Source organism: Corticium candelabrum, chromosome 22 (assembly GCF_963422355.1).
Source record: "Corticium candelabrum chromosome 22, ooCorCand1.1, whole genome shotgun sequence".
Taxonomy (NCBI): domain Eukaryota; kingdom Metazoa; phylum Porifera; class Homoscleromorpha; order Homosclerophorida; family Plakinidae; genus Corticium; species Corticium candelabrum.
The window spans coordinates 291,510-314,607 of record NC_085106.1 but is presented as its reverse complement, the minus strand read 5'-3'; the positions used below and the strand labels follow the sequence as shown (position 1 = coordinate 314,607).

At 39.4% G+C, this 23,098-nt stretch overlaps 2 protein-coding genes across 8 annotated transcripts; both read right to left on the bottom strand.

Moving 5' to 3' along the window:
* Positions 1 to 304: 304 nt before the first annotated feature.
* On the bottom strand, positions 305 to 12,800 carry LOC134197361 (A disintegrin and metalloproteinase with thrombospondin motifs 20-like). 7 transcript variants are annotated; one of them, XR_009972633.1, is made up of 29 exons: positions 12,564 to 12,800; positions 11,391 to 11,638; positions 11,143 to 11,269; positions 10,930 to 11,090; positions 10,788 to 10,862; positions 10,607 to 10,722; positions 10,388 to 10,531; positions 10,173 to 10,334; positions 9,839 to 9,980; positions 9,521 to 9,637; positions 9,245 to 9,399; positions 9,131 to 9,185; positions 8,991 to 9,081; positions 8,640 to 8,770; positions 8,451 to 8,583; positions 8,284 to 8,376; positions 7,977 to 8,140; positions 7,797 to 7,914; positions 7,139 to 7,271; positions 6,814 to 7,054; positions 6,586 to 6,745; positions 6,436 to 6,518; positions 5,206 to 5,300; positions 5,025 to 5,149; positions 4,863 to 4,963; positions 4,674 to 4,796; positions 4,278 to 4,378; positions 2,747 to 2,843; positions 305 to 627 (listed from the first exon to the last, which is right to left on the bottom strand). XR_009972633.1 is itself a non-coding variant. In XM_062666666.1 (28 exons), the coding sequence occupies exons 1-27, from the start codon at positions 12,667 to 12,669 to the stop codon at positions 4,283 to 4,285; spliced, it is 3,495 nt and encodes a 1,164-aa protein (XP_062522650.1). In that variant the 5' UTR covers positions 12,670 to 12,800; the 3' UTR covers positions 2,600 to 2,843; positions 4,278 to 4,282. The 7 variants fall into 7 exon arrangements, 5 of the variants coding, with proteins under 5 accessions (XP_062522650.1, XP_062522649.1, XP_062522651.1 ...); XR_009972632.1 differs by lacking the exon at positions 305 to 627 and adding an exon at positions 1,853 to 1,968; XM_062666666.1 differs by lacking the exon at positions 305 to 627 and having other exon boundaries at positions 2,600 to 2,843.
* An 885-nt stretch (positions 12,801 to 13,685) lies between these two features.
* LOC134197460 (uncharacterized) lies at positions 13,686 to 14,677 on the bottom strand. The gene is made up of 2 exons (XM_062666790.1): positions 14,457 to 14,677; positions 13,686 to 14,400 (listed from the first exon to the last, which is right to left on the bottom strand). Exons 1-2 carry the CDS (start codon positions 14,578 to 14,580, stop codon positions 13,994 to 13,996), a joined length of 531 nt encoding a protein of 176 aa, XP_062522774.1. The 5' UTR covers positions 14,581 to 14,677; the 3' UTR covers positions 13,686 to 13,993.
* Positions 14,678 to 23,098: the final 8,421 nt, after the last annotated feature.

The window sequence follows — 23,098 nt, the reverse complement described above, 5'->3', positions numbered from 1 at the left end:
ACGTCAATCGTTGAATCATATGCTAAATAAATAGTACAGTCAACTTATGTTTAGTTAAGTAGAATACAGCCAAACTATGCTCTTCAATATATAGCAACACCTCATTGAAAAAATAGCTAGAGGCAGAGCTAGATAGAAATACAAGAGCAATTGATGTGCTCTAGTCATTAACATGAGAACAAAAGAAGAGCACACTTCAGAGGTAGATCATCCAGCTACTCAGACTAGCATCAATGTCAATGTCAACTACCTGACAAGTTGCTGCTGCTTGTCTTTTTACAGGTAAACAATGGGACTAATCTGTCATTATCTGACGGAAGAGAAGTGTTTGCAATGTAAACCTGTCTCACAGGTAGATAGATATGCATTCAACATATTATACGTATACATGTCTGTAACAATTAATATATAAGAACATGCAGTTGCCTGTCCTTGCCTTGAATCTCTTCCTTCATAGTATGTATATACACGTTAGACATTATTATGAAATGAATTGCTACCACACCACTAAATAGCAGCTAGATAGAGTGATACCTATACGTAAAGAACTGAACACGAAGTAGAATCGACCAATCCAAACTACCTGGCATCCAGATATTCAACGTATGCACTTTGGCATCAGAATATCTAGTCAAAACATGAAAATTCAGCGTCATCATAATAGTCATCTATATTAATGTTGCAGTTAACTGAGATTGCAAGCAAATTTTTTTAAGTTTTGAGGTCTATGTGTTTGCAAGTTCACAAGATCTGGTTAGTTGTAAAATCTAGTGTCTACATGTAGTATCTCGATCTAGACAAGTAAAGAATCCATCTAACAGATCAATATGGCATACTATAGCAACGTGGTATGGCATATCTACTCTCATGCAGAGGTGCATGTTTTTACAAACTAGATCAAATAACAGTTTGGTGACAGCCTCATTACACAACAAGAGCACCGATTCAGATATAATTACCCCTCAAGTTTTTCAATATACAACATACTGCATACATGCTCATACCTATCACACATACTTAACATCTATATGAAGACACACAGGCTCAAAACACGGCCCCATTAGTCCTCCCATCAACTAACCTGCAAATGAACTAAAGCTCAATTGCATAAATAGGATACAGGTAAAGCTTCCTTCTTCATTCCATCCAAATAAAATTGTATTTGATGGGGTGAAGCAGAAGGTGGCAAATCCCCAAGATCAAATTTGACACTCATTAACTTCCATAGAAGACCATTGCTGAGAAATTGGGAGAATCTCCAAGAAGAAGATTGGACAAAGCATGCAGATAATTGAGACAAGATCTATGGGGTATGACATCACAAGTACAGTTAATTCTACTGGCGGGTCTAGCACGGCTTGCAGGTAGAAGAGTAAACGCAAACCTTTCCTGCAGATTAGACTTACAGCAATGCATGCAGTTGCAATAAATAAGTTGTGCAACGTTTACTGTCAAGAGTCATAGTCTAGACAACAAACTTGCATGGTAGATATGAGATGCTTGCTGCCCTACACACACATTGCAAACAAACTTTACATGATTATAACTATCAACCACAACTGCGATTAAGTGAAGTAGGAGTGATAATTCTTCATTCCTATGACACACAAGTGATGTCTTTGGTACTTGTTAACATAGTTAGCAAGTAGCAGCATGACATCTTTACCATACCGTTTGTTCCAATTACTGCCTCACTGTGTCAGCAACAGACCTGGCACCAGAACTGTTTTGACTTAAATTTTCCTCTACAAACTAAGTTGTTGTAGTTGGTATGAGGCATCTCACTCATGCAGAGAGATAGGACAAATTGGAATGAAAACAATTAGCCTTGTGCATCTATCGACCCTCAAATGTATTAGCTATCTTTCTTGTGCTATATATTTTGTCCTCAAGTAGACCTGACTCTGCTATAGACCACGCAATGCGGATGAAAGTCTGTATTCTTCAGTCTTCTGATTTAGCCACATCCTGCAATAATTGTATATCTGACTGCAGGAAGTGGTAAAGCCAACAAAACTCTAAGTGCATGTTCTAACAAAGTATACTCAAATACAGTTACTATATGTACTAGAAAATAAATTTGAGTTCCAGTTGGATGCTAGAGATACAGTAATTCATTTACTGTATTAGATGTTGAACCATGCACTCATGCAAACTTCTTAAAGATAGCTTCCATGCAGGTAGGTACTCCATCATTTTGACTATTCAATTGCTCCCCTTCTCAGATATTTCATGTTTATATGCTAACCGTCAATCATGCTATAACCTAAAGTTTTAGAATGTAAACTATAAATATCTAGATATGCTTGTCGCAAAAACTAACTTTGAGTATAGTAAAAATAGCAGCAAAAACATTGAAAGCAAATCAACATTTCAAACCTAACGTTTGGGAATTTATAATACACAATTGCAAACAGTATTTAGTGCTTGGATTCCTTGTCCACTCAGCCTAGCTTTGCTTGCTCTTATTCTATTCTATTTAACACTCTTTACTAGTCTAGTTTTTGTAAGGATTAATTAACTTTTATATTTTACAATAAACTCAATAGAAACATGGCATAGTCTAATAAGTAATTAACTAAGTTCAGCATGCTATCTGTAAGTGCAGCACATGCCCAAAGATTGTTAGACTTACACTGTGTGTGTTTAACTACAGATATATAAACTAACAGTGGCAATAACATCAGACAAACAGCAATTTCAAACTAGCAGTTTCAATTTAATTTCAAATTGCAAAGGTTTTTACCTTCTACACCCCAAATCAAGCAGTGCAGCTACACCTTTCTGCAAAATATTCGTCTTGTGACTGTGTTCCAGAAGGGCACTGTCTTGGCTAACAGTGTCTATACACACAATAACAACAGCTGGTGACCTTCTGTAATAACCTAATTAGAACTTTAGTATACTGATAAGTTTGCCCCAACAGTTACCCTAGTATACATATTACCTAGACAATGAGCCAACTGTTCTCACCACTTTACCCAACACATTAGCTAGGCAGTTGTATGACTAGCAATTTGTTTAGTAGTATGTCTATCATACTTAGAACTTAAATTTGGTTATGTTCAATAGATGTTCACAGCTGTGCAAATTACATTTAAGTCTAGAACCCTGTGTACCTTAGCCTCTAGACTAAATGTAAGTTTTGTCTCTTAACTAAACAGCAGTACATGAAGAAACACCAAGAGTACAAAATTCTTGTCATCTGGCACTGTCCATTATCTTGTCTCAATTGGATGATGGTATAACAATTAAGTTTAACTAAGACACTTGACCTGTCAGTCAGTATATTGATGTAGTTGTCTCTGTAATATGCTGCAAGCTTAGAGCTATTAATTAAGGCAGTCTGTAAAATTATATAAAGTAGATCGTTTATCTGGTTGCTGTACTGTTGACAGAGATAACCTTTATTTACAACAATTAATGGTCATGTGTATTAAACACCTTGGGAGATACCATCAACAAACCAGCCAGAAGATAAACTAATAAGAATTGAATTATATACATGTATGTATCTTACTGAACTTATCAGTCGATTTGGAAGCTCTACAACATGTTTAAACAAATTAAGGCTAAGTGCACTGTGCAGAGTGTGAGTCCAGACTCCACTGACCTATTCGGGAATGTATTGATGCCTCATATGTAACAACAATTTGTAAAACTTTCTGAAGGCAATAATGTTGTCTGCAAAGAATGTTAATTGCTAAAGCCCTACTTTAAGATTTCCTACAAATTAGTCTTTAATCTTACTGGAAAACCTACAGCCACATACAAAAGCTGACCTGCTACAGTTAGCATGTCTTCAACTTCAGTCGTTAGAATTTGGTAAGCTGGCACCAGACAGATCGAGTAACAACTTAGTCTGTTTGCACAAGTACTGCACGTATGTGACTGTTTCTCGTAAATCCTTACGACTAAAACTTTCAGATTGGTTACAGTATAAGCATGGAATCGTGAACGTATAACTAACAATAGTTGTAGTGGCAAACTTGAGTTGCAATGCAACATACATTCAAATGATCAAATCTCTCTCAAAGCTATAGACCTAGAAGAGTGTGTTTCTAAATCACAAATGCCATATCATTGTTTACTATACAAAGAGAAGAAATGATTTAAAGCAATCAAGTTTCATCTGCAATATCTGACAACATCAATACTTTCAAATCAGTAAATATCACATAATAACTAGGCTTGGTATAAACCCCAAACAACCAAACACAAAGATTGTACCCAACTAAAACCATGCCTGTAACGTATTCTGTAGATTTCAGACCAACCAGATTCACATTGGTACAACGAAGTTGACTTTGAGTCTTTGGCCAGCGATGAAGCATTTAGAACACAAGCCACACCAACCTGTGACTACTTGAAATGAGACCTGTTACAAGAACACAACAATCAAGTCCATATTGAAACCAGAAGTAGCATCTATGATTATTCACAAGCTTTTAGCTTACTGTAGTCTGATGCATAATTTGCCGCTTACTGTGTGTGCATTATGTTAGTATCTATCGCAAACAGTGCCTGTATACGTGTCATCTGTGTATAGAGTATACATGTATATGGAACAATCTCAATAAATTTTTAACACTATCTGCAGTGGTTTGTTTGTGTGTTGTTTGTTGAGATGGTGTGTTGTGTTTTAGTAACACTAAGAAAACTGAATATCGTACCGGTGTTGATCCCACACTAAGCATGGGCATGTAAGTTTGTGGCCCCTTGGTCATATTCACATGCCACTGGTTAAGATCTGATACTTCCAGTCCTGTTCCTTGAAGATCGACACTGAAGTACCCCTACAGTAATTTCCAAGTATCACAAATCTTGAAATACACATCATCACATTATACGTTGATCTTTACATTTGGTGTAACTCCAGTACAGTTAGATGTAACAAAACAACCACCAGCCATTCCAAACTCGGGTATTGACCCAGCAGTCTCAGCAAAGGTAAAATCATCAGCTGTAACAAAACAAATATATGCAACTGACATCTGACAACAGAAGAATACCAAAACACGTACTCTGTATCTCCATGGAGTTCAGATGAATGCGAACTTTTGAGAATTGAGATGAACCTCTATCAGTATAGTTTATAAAATTTAGTCTGGTGTAGTTAACTGGACAAGGAGCTATAGCTTTGTTCCACCTGCAAATTATTGATGATTTAAAAGCAGCAAGAGGACATTAATAAAGGTGACTAACTGGTAACTGTAAATATGTCCAAAGTTCTTTGATGGACCAGAAGGCAGAGTGAGATACTCTAGTGGATTACCCTTTGCCATACCATAACAATAGAGCTGTTAACAACAGAACAAGTATTGAAATTCAATCGATGAAAAATGTTACAAACTAATTCTTATCTAGTCAAGTGGGTTATTTAATATTAACCAGCAGACTGGCCTAATTTAAAGTGACTCAATCTGTTATAAATTGAAATAGACTACTCACTTTGATCAGAATCCAACAGCCTGGTAATAAAGTCTAGACTTATTCGTAGTATGTATACAGTGACACCTTAAGTGCCCAAAACTACAGGGGTAGACTTCACTGCTTAGCTAATTTATAGCTACTTGCAGAGACGTAGCCGCCTGTCCGATTTCAACCAGACCACTTTTCAATATTTGTACTTTCACCAAGGGACCATTCCCAGCAACTTCCAGAATAGGGCATAGCTGATTAAATAAGTTTTTATTTAATCACTCTGAGACAACCTCTTATTAAGTGCCTGCAGCCCCATATATCAAAACGCATACAGCTCATAGATCTGTTCATTCTGGTTTTAGAATAGAAGATACTAAGTGGAACCAGATGGTTTTGCTTCTTGTACGATCACGTCCCTCTAGTGCCTCTCATCACCCTATGAACTTTGTTTCCTACAAGATTGTTCTGGGAGTCTAAGAATTAACTGTGTGCTGCGTCGTACTATGCACAGACCCAATGTATGAACTTTCTTTCCTAAGAGCTTAGACCCTTCTGAGAGTTTATAGCCCTGTGCTGCATTGCACTCTGCACAAACTCATGCATGGTTTTAGATCTAGACCTGACCCCCTTTTTACCGTGACATCGATGACGCTTAAAACGTTGCATTCTGTCACTACTATACTATGTGACACGAGAAAAGTGTGTCTGTCTGCACATGCGCATGCCTGCTAATTTTCAACTGGACCACTTCCAAACTGCCGGCTACGTCTCTGACTTGTTAGCAGATAGAATACAAAGCAATAGCTACTTATCATGCATTGTACGTACCACATAAATAAGCACCAAGTCTGTCTTTATCTACCTCTAGTTTTGGAACACTTACTGTCTATGCATTAAAACCTAATCTAATTCTAAATGCTACATTTTAACCAAATCTTAGAAATTGTTATACATGTATTTCTATTATCAAGTATGTAGCGTAAAGTGTAGTTAGGCTATGATCCCAACAACCTGTAGTATTTTTCCTTGCTTGTTGATTGTGTACTCTCCATCATCTCTGAATCCTTTCCGCTGCCAAGCAGCACATGACGATGCTATGAGCATACACAAGAACACTTTGATTCAATCAAAAATGCACAAAAATATTGCGAGTGTAAATACCGCTTTCATTCTGTGGACAAACATTGCCACTGCATGGCATGCGTTGCAGTGAGTCTTCTGATTGAGACCAACAGCGAATGTCACCCTTCGTCAATTTGCGAACGGGAATAAATTTACACATACTAGGCTTGTAACCAACACCACAAGAAGTTGTGCACTGCTAGAAACATGAAACTGCAATATTGTAAAGTTGTCTACACAATTCCTAATCAATTTGTAGTACAGTACCTTTGACTGTATTGACAACTGCATTATTCCAATGTGGCCATGGTGACTGCCACATGGAATTCGGTCACAAAGCACCCAGTCATTGTCTGGTTTTGGCTGGCTACATGCTTCATCATCTACAGGATCAACACTAAGTTGATGTGACTGTAGAGACAGTCTGAAGCACTTGTATTCAATGACCACAGCCACTGAACCATCACCACAGTCAAGTGAAGAAGGACAAATACGATTGATCTGCCACCTAATACAAATAAATCATTTTCAGATAAAAAAAAGTGTCAGAAACTGAACAATAAACTGTTATGGATGTTAAGTAACCACTTACACGTAATCATAATCTGGATTGCACGAATCGTATGAAACGAGACTTGATGGTTTGGGCAACTGACTACAGTTGGTCTCATTGACAAGATCTCGATGAGGTAAACGATAACATTCCCAGGTTGGGAGACGTTTTCCTACAAATGAAATAACTTCAGTTAATAATAAACAAACACATTTACATTTCTAGTCTGCATTAACAAATTTCAAAGCCACTTCCCTGCCTCTCATTATACTCCCCTTACTTGTCTACCAACACACCATGCAAACTAATTTCATAACAGGTGTTAGGGCTGGGTTTACATTAAACTCTCGGATTGTTCGTTTCTCTTGCATTGGATCCGCTTTGTCACCACATCCCCATTGACTGCTGTTTACATCTTGCATGTGTTTTTCTAACACATTCTTTTTATGTTGTTCCGGATGTATAGTAACATGTATGCTGTAGTAAGTCCTGGCTCTTGCTGCATACCCAAGATTACGATTCAACCAGCTCAAGGCAAAACAGCTAACTTTGTACATGTAAGTGCCACAACTGTGCAAGCTCACTATGTCTCTATAAAGAGTCCACTCAAGGTTTAGTCAAGCCTAGACTACAAGTAGTAATGCAGAGACAGCCAAGCACATGTGGATAAACACTACTAAGTTGCTACTTGCATCACCTCGGTATTCTCTTGAACAGTTTCTATTGAGATGCCATTCAAACACATCAAATGGTGGCAATCGTTTGTAGTATGACCAGGTCACATCGTATTCCTTTGCCTGGCGTGAGCATCGCATCTAGACAGTACACACAAATTTGAACACCAAGCACAAGCACAGCAAAGCAAATTGCCTTATACTTTGATAGTAACTGCAGTAGTGAGAGCACCATACACAGTCAGACGTTGTCGACTTGTAAATATTAGTGGTCTGTATGTCCACAGCAACCCTGCTCCATAGAAAACAGCAGTCTTCATGCCTTCCTTCACTTTAAACAATACTCTTCCAACAGTTTCATGAACAGCTAAACCAAATAGTGCATATAGACTACAATCTATTTAATTAATTAAATAAATTCAAAATATTAATTGCTACTGATTATCCAACTCAAACATACAATTACTAACAATAAATTATATATTGCATTAATTTTAAAGCATGTATTACCAAGAAAGCAATGAGGGTCACTTGTGCCTCTCTCTCTCTTCAATATGTCGATTCCTGATGATCCAGCTGGAACAGTGAGAACTGTAACGTATTCTACATAAACAAAGTGACAATCAGAAATGCATTTTCACTATTTCTATTCACACAACTACAATGACCAGTATTACTTGTTTTTATGAAATTTCTCTTATCTCCTGCTGTGTGTCCTTTATTTAGAATGCAACTTGATCCATTTCCACGACATACACCACATTTGTCCAGTACACTGGTTGCCATGACGCGATGATCACAACCTGCAGGCTATACATAAGCAATAAGTTGAACCAAAAAGCAAGCTGCACTTTTCAAAATTTCACCTTGCATGATCCTTGAACACAGACATCAAACGAATTGGCATTACATCGAGTTCCATCAATCACAATGACAGTTTTATGAAGTTGAATGCCTCCTTTAGTTTCACAGTGCAGTTTGCATTCTTCCTGATTACCTAATACCCACCAGAAAATTGTTGTATATATAGTTACGTCTATGACTTCAACTCTCTATCAGTTTGCTAATCGATTGATCAATCAATTGGTCAACTGCTTCAATCAGTTATGTCATTCGTATATCATCTAGTTGTATTTCAACGACTGCTAAGTATAATCCACATGCTGTTTGTCTCTGTCTAACTGTAAGGTCATCTACGGACAGTATCATCTTCATACCTCTTTTGTACACAGGATACCAGGTAATGTTACCTGCATTGTATTTACTGCATTGCTCTTCTCGGAATGATTGTTTAGAATAAGGACAATCCTGCCACATGTATTACCAACGACAAAAAGCAACACAACACATTGCATACCTCTAAATTACAAGATTCTGCACGAATATCAGTTTGCTTGTTTCTGCAGTCACCGCTGCAACAGAAAACATATGATACGAAATATACATAATAACACTACACTTTAGCCCTTACAGTCCTCCTGTGCATGTTCTTTTTGAAATTTGTATTCCTCCTCCACATGAACGTGAACATTCTGACCACTCAGACCACTCGGAGTAAACTGCCTTCAGTCTCTTTAGCTCCTTGATTGCTGACCTGTTGAGACACTCTCGTTGGTAACAAAACATCTAAATGATAAAACAATTTAATATCAATACAGTACATAAATGAATTAATAACAAATATAAATTATATGCAAACAAACAGACAGACAACTGACAAATCTTAGCAGGTAAATCTGTTTCATACTTTTATTTTAGAAGATGTGTTTCCACATGGTGTTTCATCTGGCCAGTGAACCAAATAGATAGGAGATGAGCATGGTCTATTATAAATTGAACACCTCATCTCTTTACAATCTCTTGTCTAAATCAAAATTATTTAAATACAATTTGCCCATATGATCTCAACAAAATATTACCAACATGACTAAACATGGCTGGCAAACACAATCATGCACACACACACACACACACACACACACACACACACACACACACACACACACACACACACACACTTGCCATGCCAATACAACCGATCAGCCTAAATTCACATGGAGTTTACCGTGTTGTCATAGCATGCACGTGCAGAGAGATGATATCTCATAACACAGTGACGATGCAAAGTATTTCGAAAAGCCGCAGGATGCCGTGGCAATAGTCCAAAATGACCCGATGCTTTGTCTCGTAAACACAAAATCGGATCGCTGCCATCAAAATAAGCATATTAAACACAATACAGAGTAGATACCAAACAACAAGAAATGACATCAGCAGAAAGCAACTAATTTACTGACAAGTGAGCACATACACAGACAACCTGTTGAGCAGGAATTAACATCAAAATGTGTACAGTAATATACTAGCCAGCATTCCTTTTAAGCAAACAAAATTCCTACTGTGTGGCTGTTGTTTGACTTAGAATGGCTTGCAGCTCTGCTTTACTACATGATGACCACGACCACAAATTAGTCCTATCCAAAAATGGAGACATAATTCCTGATCGTCTATTAATCTGTGAACAGTTGTTATCTCTAAGTCCATCCATTGAGAGACCAAGCCTGTACAAAACAAAATGTTACAGAAAGCATTTTTTTGTAAGTTTGTCTCTTACCAGAGACCAATCATACGGGCTACGATAAATGCTGAATTCATTCCTATGTCTCGTACAACTCCACAGCTGGTCTCGTTATTGCACACTTCATGACTGTATGTTAAACCTGTCTCATCATTCCATCGAACTTCTGGGGCAGTGTAACTAAACAGAACAGAGTCTTCAAATGATTGAAAAAGCACATGCACCATTACAGTATTCATTATTTTGGTCACTTACCCCACAAACAGTATCGCCATGTCGTAGTCACTTTCACTTAGGTTTCTCTGGTTATTCTGATATTCGCAATAGCGATGCAATATTGATCCGACATCGTCACCATAATTCACATCAAACTACATGAAATGTGGATATAAACACTTTCTTAGTAACAGACATGATCAGTTGGTTTACTACTTACAGCGTTTGTGTCTTCTTTCGTTACAGCAATCACAACACGACTACCCAATGTTGGATCTCGAAATAGGCTATTTACCTGCAAGTGTTTGTTTCATTGTAAACATTAATCGTTTTGTGTAGTTACTTATTATAGCGTCACTTACTATAGCAATTACTGTCAGAAGGTAATCACCAATGTATGATGAGTAGATTCGATGTGAGTCACTGAGATAACGACCTGGTGTTACCATCAGCTTGATTGTAATTGGTAGAGTCAATGTTGCTCGTCGCCCCGTTCGAGTAGATGAATTAGCTGAAGACAAATCTAAAATTCAGACTTGAATAGATAGAATCATAGAATTAGCTTTGACTGTTACCTAAATGATGAGTAACATGGTGATGAATGATAACTGAGATGGTGGCATTGACAAGCTCCTTGTAGCTGTGGTAACGAGGGAATGGTTCAATAAGAAATATTACTTCTTCTGTTTCAAAAAACCCATACTGCAAAAGATCAGATCAGATAACATGATTATATACCAATATTACAACAAACCAAATCATCGCTGCACAAATAAGTCCAAATTATTCGAAACAGTATTGTGCAGTGTATGTGATTCCATACCACTAAAGGACACAGGCTGATCATTGCTTGAAATGAAGAATTGTACAAGTGACCGGTATAGAGGCAGTTGTGTGGCGTGTCCACAGTTTCCTCCATTCCCGTTTTTCCTGGTCTACCAACATCTGTCAATGTAATGTAGTATGTGTTTCCCGACACTGCAGCTATGATGTTGTGTCCTGTATACTGTTTGGCCTGCACCCAAGGCACAGGCTGCCATTCCTCATCAGCCAAAGTTAAAGTTCCATGAGCTAATGAAACAGGATAATCACACATTAGCATAGCACACCAATTTGTCTCAAATGCTGCATTCTTGATCTTCAAATTAGTTTGCCGCTGCACGCCAACATATTGTCAATGTTTTTTCAATTTTGTTGTGTGTGTGTGTGTGTGTGTGTGTGTGTGTGTGTGTGTGTGTGTGTGTGTGTGTGTGTGTGTGGTGTGCCACAATAGGATTGCCGAGGAAGAATTACGAATGTAGACGCTATTTTCCTTTTCAGCACGCTACTTGTAAACTCAATCTAAAATCCTACAAGCGACTGCTGATCGCTGAAGTACGTAGAAATAGTAGGTTCACAAACAGGACCTAATATATATATATATATATATATATATATATATATATATTGATGTTTGTAGCACACTAAAAAAAATTTCAGACAACACCTGGCAATAGCAAACACAGATTAATTAATAAAACTGTTGTAGTAAAAATTCTCTCTCGTTTCGCGGATCTGATTGGCGGTACGTTTCGTTTAGTTGCCATATGCGACAAACGGCAAAATACTGCCCCATTGAGGGCGAAAACACTCCTGAGGGTGTAGCCACACATCCACAAATACTAGTATGCGCTACCTAGATAGCCAGCAGACCGGAAGTTAGTAATTTTGAACGATACGCGCCAAGACGAGACTTTTACAAAGTCCTGTTTCTTATGGCTCATACAGCGAGGTAACATTCGACACGAGCCAAGCCCTAGATTGACACGAGTCATGAAAGGCAGCAGCTACATGCGAGCCAAATACTGACAGCTAGAGATCCACGCACCGACCGGATCATCGAACGTGCAAGGCAAAGAACTCACGCATGAAACGAGACTGCATGGCTACACAAATGTAAGTAGTAGTAGTAGTAGTAGTAGTAGTAGTAGTAGTAGTAGTAGTAGTAGTACTGTACCTTGGGTTTGTGTCAGTGGTCCACTCGTGTCTCTAGACCCTCTCAGTGGCCGGCACATCTGCAACAACAATAGCGGCAGCAAAACGCGAAGCGACCAGCTGAACATGTTGATTGACTCCACAGCAGCACAGACGAGACTTCGCGTGGCGTTCAGGAGAGAAGATGATGAGAGAATGAGATGGGAGACAAATCAACGAGCACTATCAACAGCCGATCCCAGCTGGGCCAACTGCCAAAAATGTTGCCAAGAGTGTGCCACGTGTGCAACAAAATCAGACAGAATAGGAGACAGACATTTATTTGCGGTATGACACTCACTGTATCTGCCAAGTGTCATTGTTCACCTTCATTGATTTAATTAATTGTCAGTGTTGGAGAAATCATTTTGAAATATCTGGTACAAAATCTGATTGATCAATGGATTTAGTTTCAACTGTTTTGTTATTTCGAATTTCACAATAAAAATTGTCTAATTCACTGCAATTATAATATTTGCAAATTAGTGTCAATAACACGTGGTGGTAGAAGCTGGACGCGTGCATGCGTGTCTAGGCGTCAGTCAAGAATTTCTGTTGCACTCAAACTTGATAGCAATCTCCAACGTAGAAATTGCATATATTAAGTTGGAAACACGCCAGCGAAGTTCGGTAGGCAGACTAACCAATAAAGTAATTGGATATCACAGATAACAAGCAAACGGTACAGTACTGTACTCTTGTTTGTCAATGGTTCGAATCGATCTCTGCCACGCGTCCGATCTGGGCCAATGGCGATTTCTATCGGGAACTAGAGTTGAGAGACACGTGTAGTATTTAGCCAGCTGTATTAAATGTAACATTTATATATAGCAGAAACGTGCACACGCGTGCAATACTAATTTTCTCTGCATGAAAATTCTTTCTGGCAATGACTCTTTTTCTTCTTGTATGTATTTAGAGTAAAGCGGTTAGCCATTAACTTAGCCCAGAGATACTGCGCTCTAGGGGACATTTCAAAATCCGCCTACAAAGTAAAATACCGCTAGCTCCCTGGGAGAATCTATCCTAACTTAGATGACACTGGAACCAATTGTTCCACCTGTCCGTGGTATAGCAGCCAAGGAAGATCAGCAACACTGAATTTTAGAGACTATGTAGACTTAAGATGTGATTGCAATATCAGCATAAACGTCTACTAAACGGACATGTCCATCCATTACCAAGTCTATCTCTATTCTAGACCATCATCACCAAGTGTATCTATACCACCTGCATTACCAAAGTGTCTCTAGTACTATGCATTACCAAGTGTCTAGACTACGACGCATTAGCTAAATTATGTACTGCCTGGATCCTACTCACAGCATGGATGCTATCTAGAGTCTTACACAAACCACACAAATTAAGCTACTAGAGCCAACAATCATTAAAGCTCTGCATCATTCCCATCGTTTAGGCCATTTCATCATTCCCGTCTTTTGCACTGGACTTCTTCATGTGACGGTTCTTCATGTGACGGTTCTTGAGAAACAGTCGACAGTTCTTTAGAAACAATCGCCGACAGTGAGGATTCCCTAGGTCTCTTCCTTTACTCCACAAGGCAAACGTCTGCTTACATTTACTAGCGCTTTCATCGTGTTGAAACTTATTTCTCAACAACCTTTGGCGTTCTTTCAAAAGTCTTCCATTCTTTCTTCCACCGTCACGACACTTTTCTTGAGCTATGCTACCGGTAAAGCTAGTATCAGACGGCCAGTAGAAAAGATGTTGATTGGAAGGATGGTTGTAGAATGACGGAATCTTCATACTTTGGGGTTGAGGCCTAGTGTTGTTGACTAGCTTGGGTTGTACTTGAACTTCTAGATCGATACGCAACAATTAGCACTAGACTGAAGCGTTCAACTGCTGGCAGTACTTGAGCTTGGAAAAGTGTTATTCATGACATTTGCTGCGTTACTCTCTCCTCTATGAAAAACGAACGCAACCAAGCAGATCTTGGTTGACCATGCGAACAGTTGTCTGTACCACCGAAAAATCATTGTCCTTGATACACCAACAGCCGAAACAGTTGCAGAAGAGTCAGACAGTAAAATGACGCACACTTCTTTGTATATGGTCAATTCTCCAAATGATATGATGTGGCCGAACTAGAACCTAAAGAGAGATACTTGAGTATGTTGTTGTACCGCAATAACTAACTGCACTTTAGTGTAGCTAAAGAAAGCCGCTGACCCGAGAAAACAAAGGAAGCTGACAGCGTGACGCAATCCATCGCGACGCAATCCATCCTTACTCTCTTCTAGATCTTACTTCTTCCACATGATCATCGTCTTCTTGTTCATTACGCACATGCACATCCCTTTGACACACACCCGTGCTCACTCAAACAAAGGGAAAAGAGAGCAGTTCCAGCAACGCTGCTCTTCCTTGCCATATAACTTCACACGTCCTCTTCAATGTACAAAGATGTCAGTCGTCAATGTTTAATTAAGCATGACGCCAGACTTGTAGAAGCTAGTGATCTTCAACTCTAAGAAAATATTTTTCCGATGCAAGAGAATCTTTAGAATATTTGTTCAGTAAAGAGATGCTATGATCTTTATGCCAAGAATGGTGCTAGCAAGATAATGTTCAGTTTACTGACTAGGAATCCCAGCTGAAACCCAAAAAAATCGTTATACAATCGACCTATTGCAGTGTAATTGCTGCTACTTCTTGACTCAAGAAATGAGTTTCACGTAAAAAGTAGGCTAGCACAAAGTGTCATTCTACATATAAATTGAGTATGACGCATACAGTGACTTCCTCTAGCTGGAAAGGGTTGCTTCAACTGCATGTACACTCTGTACTGATAATGACTCTGTACTGATAATGTATAACCATGAAGACTACCTCCACCACAATGGTCGTAATGATGGTGATCATGAAGATGAGAATAATGAAAATAACCGCAAAGACAACAACTGTAGGTGATCATTATTCCCAGTACTAACAAGAGTGACTGATTCTCTAGAATAGTTATTAGAGTATGGTTATAGGAATCTATCAATGCTAGTGACCCCATGCCTGAGGGCTTGTCAACCAGATAATTGACCAAGCTGAAATAGTTGCTCTTGACTACAGTCTTCTATCAACCCGCAGGTCTCTATCACAGCCGCAAGAGGTCTCTATATCATGTATAGAAGACCTCATATTGATCAATCAGCGTGCTTATAGAGATCACGTGACATATTCTAAGCAATAGCTAAGAAGGCATAAAGTTAGAATGGTTGTGCCATCATGAAGCTCCAAAAACCTAGAACCGATATACAAATGATAGCTGCTGTTAGCATCAATAGACTAAAGAAGGCATGTAGTCTGGTATTAACTCACTGATGTCAACACAAAGTCGAGATGTTGACACTGTGACAGTGTTAAGGCTCTTCCAATACAATCTTTTGTCCCATCTCACTGTCTTTCTAATGTGTGGACTAAAAGAATTTTGTAAAACGAGTGTCACAATCTGGCAAAGAAACCATTAGCTATCAGGTCTACTAGTACTAATGTCCATACAATAATGTGTGAACCACAGCTTGTAGTCCCAGCCAAGCAAGACAAATAAACCAAAAAAAATGAAGCTAACTAGTCTTGGAGGACTGTAAAGTAAAGGTTGTTCATGAGAACAACTCTGAACGCTAAGAAAACCAGAATAAACTTGATGGGTCTAACCGTCCTTCACTTCTCTTGTGTTACAATACCTGGAAATGTCTCACATAGTGAACTTGTATTACCAGGCAGAAAGAAATAGACAAAAAGCATAGTGACAAGCATACAGAACAATTTTGAAAAAAAGATTTAACAATAATTTATTAGTCAGGATCATAAAGACTTTGCTGTCCACAAATAATGCCTGCTTCTGCCAATCCCTCAAGATTGACTAAATTTCAGCCATTGCTTGCATCAAAAGTAACAAATTCTTTCGTGAAGGTAAGTGAAATAAGAACAATCTTGTTGCAACGTTAACAATCAAACCAAAAAGCACGCTTGCCAGTTCAACTGGCTGCATGCCTATACAGTGATGAAATTGGAAAACTATTGTCAGTCATCTGCCTGCTGTTGGAGCCTGTGATTTCAATGCTTCCAGGATCATGTCAATATGTGGTAGTATATATCAACATTTGTCTTTACTCTGGTCCTGGTATTATATCAGCATTTAGTCCCTGACTGATTAATGATCGTCTACGGCCAGGCATACAAAATTTTACTCTTTACACTTATGTGTATGTATACAGTGATGGCTCATTAAACACAATGTTAGAGTGAGCCCAGGCAGGCAATCATGAATGCCACATTCTTAACCACACATCTAACAGATGGATCTCTTTGCCCACCACACACACCCTTCTAACATTAATATCGAATGTTGATACTTTACAAACGCTTTCTGACTTGATTCAGGTATGACTACCTCGTGCGCTAGCTAATCAAAATTGCACCCTGTCAATTCTCTATACACAAGTTCGAAGCAGACCCCCCACCACATAGCAACACATTATCTCTTACTTATAGAGTGCACACATCTATGATGCAGGAACGGGAAACGTAGCCCCCAGCTGTTTTTGATGGTCCTCCAATATCACAGAGTACGGTAGTACCATGTATGTGGGGATTGACAGGGTTGTGTGAGCGTGGTCAAATTTTAGACCTCCAGAAATCACCCTAAAACGCGGCTAAATATCTTGAAAACGAGAGATAGAAAAGCTTACAAGTTCAACTACGCTTGACTACTTCTGAACTAATCTCAGCTTGTCTTCAAAACTAGAAAAAGCCTCGTCAATTTAGGAGTTTCGCCGGATTTTGTCTTCTTTCTTAAATTCTTCTTTTTCGTCACGCATAACTCTTTGACTACGGCATATGTAAAGTCAAAAGTTTGGGAAACGACGTAAAACAAGCCGACCTGTATTCTTTTGATGATAGAAAAAAGAAACATCTAAGAAAAATGATTTTTAGAATGAATTTGAACCTGCTACCCTACTTACGTGTGTTACACGTAATTGTTGCAATTGTTAGCAAACAATAACCAGCAGACAATCACAAGCTCCTGCTACCCTGTAATGTACGTAATGTCTCGGTACTACGGACAAGGTGACTGACACTGGTTGAGAAACCCTACAGTTGTGCTCGAAAGTTTGTGAACTCGAGGTCAATCTTAATTAATACATTATTATCTACCTTACATCAACAATATCGTACTTGCAGCAGCTGTATTTTTTAACAAGAACTTCTATGGAACCTGATTTTAGTGAATAAAACAAGATAACTTCTTTTACAAAGAAGAATCTAATAAAATCCTTCTGTAAGCCTTGAGCAAAAGTAAGTGAACCTTTGCATGAACTCGTTCGTGTCTCCCGTTCGACAGGTTATTTACAAGTGGCGGTCTCTGAAAACAACGGCGACCCTACCAAGGTCTGGTCGACCTTCAAAGTTGTCACGTCGTACTCTCCATCATGTGCTTCGGGAAGTTACCAACACACCTCGGATGTCATCAAAAGACGTTCAGAATTCTTTGAAAGCAGCTGAAGTCAATGTTCACAGAAGCACGATCCGAAGAGCCTTAGACAAAGAAGGCTTCAACGGTCGCGTGGCAAGAAGGAAGCCACTGTTGTCTCAAAAGCATCACAAAATGCGATTACAGTTTGCTACGACAAACTTGAACCAATCAGCAACCTTCTGGAAGAACGTCCTCTGGACCGACGAAACGAAGATCGAACTCTTTGGTCGCACTAGTCAACGTTACGTTTGGCGTCGAAAGAACGAAGCTTTTGCTGACAAAATCATCATCCCAACAGTAAAGCATGGCGGCGGTAGCATCATGTTTTGGGGCTGCTTTGCAGCGTCTGGCACGGGGCGACTTGATTTTGTTGAAGGAAGAATGAATTCAGAACAATACCAGCAGATTTTGGCAAAAAATGTTAGACCTTCTGTCCAGAAGCTTGGGCCTAACCGGTCTTGGACCTTTCGACAAGACAAGGATCCTAAACACACAAGCCGGGGCACACATTCCTGGCTTCAGGAGCAACATTACAACGTACTGGCCTGAGTCCAGACCTCAATCCTATTGAAATGCTTTGGGGAAATTTAAAGAAAGCGGTTCATCTTCGCCATCCAAAGAAGTTGGCTGAATTAAAGATATTTTCGGAAGAAGAGTGGGCGAAAATTCCAGCACAAAGATGCCAAAATCTCATTGAATCGTACAAGAACAGATTACTATCAGTAATTGAAGCAAAGGGTGGTCCAACCAAATATTAAAGATGGGTTCACATATATACCTTTGCTCATAGCCTGGCCATTTTTGATTAGGCTCGATTGATCATTGTGAAAGTCGGCTATTGTCATCAAATGACTTTGTTCGTAAATTTTGGCCGTTTTCCACTACACGCAGTGCCCTACGTTACAAGTAGTACGATATTGTTGATGTAAGGTAGATAATAATGTATTAATTAAGATTGACCTGGGGTTCACGAGCACAACTCTAGATAAAGCCTACAGCTAGGCAAAGAATCGCGCTCTTGAATTGCACTAGCAAACGGAAGTGCGTATTACTAGAGAAGTATAGTGATGTCGAACGTCATCGCAATTGCAGACGCGATATACCTCTTCTTGCCGTAATTGGAACACCAACGCCTTCAAACAGAAGGCAAAAGCAAATCCGGCTCGCTTCCATCACGAAATGTCGACGTTGAATGTGACGTTTGCTAGGAGCTATAGGTGTAAGTGTGGCCTATAGACGATGAAATTTTGCGCACAAAGTGAGTTGACTAGAGCTACCGTATTATCGTGTCTAAAGGCCGACCTCTCTAAGCCGCAAATCAAAGATCTCGTGCGTAAGCCGGTCGCGTGTACAGGCGTTTGTACAGTACTTAGCATTCAATGAGATCGACACAATGATGACGAAGAAGAAGCTGACGCTCTTGAAACTGGCCTTTCATGGTTGTCATGTCGTACCCTAGCGTGTTCAAATGGTACAGTACATGTACAAGCTAGCCCAGTGCGCGGGCCTGTCAGACGTACTAGGTGTATAAATTAGTCTGTCGTAGCCACACCCTTCCCCGCCGACACACACACACACACACACACACACACACACACACACACACACACACACACTCAACTACATGCACATATGCTCGTATCTCTCAAGTGAGTAGAACACAGCTTCATTTATTAGTGGTAAGTTATTAAAATTGCAACTAAATGTAACGTCTGCATGATTCAAAACTATACAAAAACACTGCACAGCTTATTTGCATATATTGCAAGTACAGAACACTGTATACATATGATACACATGCTCGAGATGTGCGACTATACATGTATACCAAGTATGATCTAGGAAATGTGTATTTTCGTTACGCTACAGAATCTTTGTTTAATTAATGGAGTAGGTTGTGCTTTCGCACTCCTAAAACTTACCAAACTACTGTCGTTCCCCATAGGTGTGAACTTTGAAAATCATCAATATCTCCGCTGTTTTTTGGACTTTCGAGATGATCTCGGTATCGTTAAAAACCGCTAGGTCTGGCATTTCTGTTTATCAAATTATCTAAGCCCTTCCTATAAAGAAACAGAAAAATAATACTTGTGCATATCAAAGTCAAACGGGTGGAGCAATGGTTATTATTCAATTATCTTGTAAGACCAACTAATACTTGTACATATCAAAGCCAAACGGATGGAGCAATGGTTATTATCCAATTATCTTGTAAGACCAACGGATCAGCAACTGGAACCATCTAAGATAATTGATGTAACATGGTCCAACTGGAGCAGCTCTTAGTGGCCTAATGAACACACCTGGCGTGACCTCTACTTAGTTACTGACTTCCGAGTTCACACGGGGAATAGACAGTAGAATTAAAAAAATTTTCTCTGAAAAAGAAATAGATGTAGGGATTGTATAAAAAGTAATAGAAACAAGATTTAGATAATATGAACCAAAGCCAGACATCATTAGTGAATCCTTCCAACAACATTCCTTACATTTTACTTTTAGTGGGTTGGAAGAATTCACTAATGATGTCTGGCTTTGGTTCGTATTATCTAAATGTTGTTCCTATTACTTTCTAGACAGTCCCTACATCTATTTCTTTTTTTTTTCAGAGAAAAAGTTTTAAAATTCTAGTAATAAACTAAAGTTGAACATTCTAGTTACCGGATAGGTATAAAATTATGAGGCAACTCAGCAAGGTGTCAGAGACTACTAAATAAAGGCCATCTCTATCAATACTTCTACATATGCCACCATCCTAGAATGATAACTAGTAAATGAAGCTGTGTTTACACCGTCGCTTCACAGCTACGAGCGTGTGTGTGCGTGTGTGTGTGTGTGTGTGTGTGCGTGTGCGTGTGTGTGTGTGTGTGTGTGTGTGTGTGTGTGTGTGTGTGTGTGTGTGTGTGTGTGTGTGTGTGTGTGTGTGTGTGTGTGTGTTTATTGTGAATATTGTAAATTTTATTAACTTTTGTCTATTTATTGTCATTATCATTAATTAATCATTAGATTGTATAATTCTTTGAAAACCCAGTGATGCGTCGATGTGAGTAAAGATAATCAACTAAATATCATCAATGTCCCACACCACACTTAGAATTCAGTGCCTGCTCATGCGTGACAGCTACATCTCTCGAGCTTGATAGCTACGAAATTTCTCAATTCTGCATGTAGCGTTCTTTCTTGCATCACTTGAGGTGAACACGATTATCATGCTTTCGTTGAGCCGTTGCTATCATCTTTCGTTCCGTTAAAATTAATTCGTCGTAGATAGAGATCGATGTACGTGCACAGGAAATACTGTGAAGCGCGACATGTATGTTATAGCGACCGCGGATCCAGAAGGAACCATGCAGCGCAACGTTTCCTACGAATCTTTCTTGCAAGACGACGTCGATCGTTCATCATCGGTCCTATACTTGCACCTGTAAATATATTCTTGCACGGAGCGGGCTTGTTATCCACGTTCTTTCTCAATTCTGTAGCGCTCGATCTTGCATCACTTGCAGCCAACTACCGAGGTGGACGAGATTATCGTGCTTTCGTTGAGCCGTACGTTGCTGGCATCTTTCGTTCCGATGATAATTCGTCGTAGCTATAGCTAGATAAAGATTGATCTCGTATGTCTCCTAGAAATACTGTGAAGCGACGTGCAGTGACCAGATCCAGAAGAAAGCAGCGTTAGCGTTTCCTACGAATCTTTCTTGCAAGACGCCGTCGATCGTTCATCATCAGACCTACTTACAGCAAAACATATTGCTCTCTTGAAGATCGCGGATGACATGTTGGTCGTGCGCAACGGACACATGCATGGTCTCATGGAACCTTCGCTCGGCTTCTTGTAGAACGATGAATTCGTTTGTTTTGCGATTCTCTTGTAAAAAGTAACAAACGCATACAACTATTACCTGATCTTTACTCTGCGCTTCTCGGTTTGACGACAATTTGACCGTAAAATGGAGGTTTACGACATCTCGGCTTTTCTGTCATAATGCGCGGGATTGTTACGTCACCCATTGTTGGTGTGCCAAACGTCTGCTGATTGGCTCTGCCAATTCCCGAGAGTGATTCACGCTGACAAGTTAGTATTACGTTACCTACGTTTCGCGTCCCAAAACGAATACTGATTGGCTGACAAATTCCCCGAGCGTGACACACGCTTACAAACAAACATACAAACATAGGTAGCGACATACCGACAGACAGACCGGAAGTCAATACAGCCCGTTTAGAGTGAGCTTCTCGCGAGGCAGTCCACCACTTATTGTGGTGTACTTCTTTTACGCTCGTATCTTAACAACTATGCGTACTGACTGATGTCTCGATCACTACACCAAAGTCCCCTAATTAGTTAGCCGTGCTTGGCATGAGTACTGCAGCCAGTCTTCTATAAACCATACATGGCTCTGCAATAAGGTGTCCAAACATAAGTTGCACATTTCTGCCATCCCAACACCTAGTCTCGCATAGCCAGACCCCTTTCCGCCGCGTCCTCCCCGGCGAAAAGGAGGACGCGGCGGAAAGGGGTCTGGCTACGCGAGACTACCCAACACCCTGCTGTGGTACCAGGTAAATGGAAACCGTTTCGTTGCAACCCATGCAGCTGACTCTTGTTCTACAGGTAACTGTAGGAAGAGCTTGAGTCTATCAAGGTTGGTAAAAGGATGCTAGCAATATGTCAATGTGTTACAGCAGCACACAGAAAAAGCTGGTGTATCATACAGTAATACCAAGGAAAGACCATTCTTAGTATTATATGTTAATTAGCATTATAAATAAACCTGCAATGTAATATTTATTATTAGCATTTGAAAGTTTTAGCCTCTTAACTTTGAAAGTGCTAACAGAAACGTGACCTCTTCCAAATGCTGCTAGCCCCAGAGGTTCTTGGCCCTAGCAGTCACATCTTTGGCAACTCCGAGTCGATCCTAGCTGAGCCGTATATGGATGCAGTGTAAGAAAGCATTAGAAAGACAAATCGCTTTAATTTTAACGCCAAGTTCAATAGTAAATGTAATTTGATTTAAAAT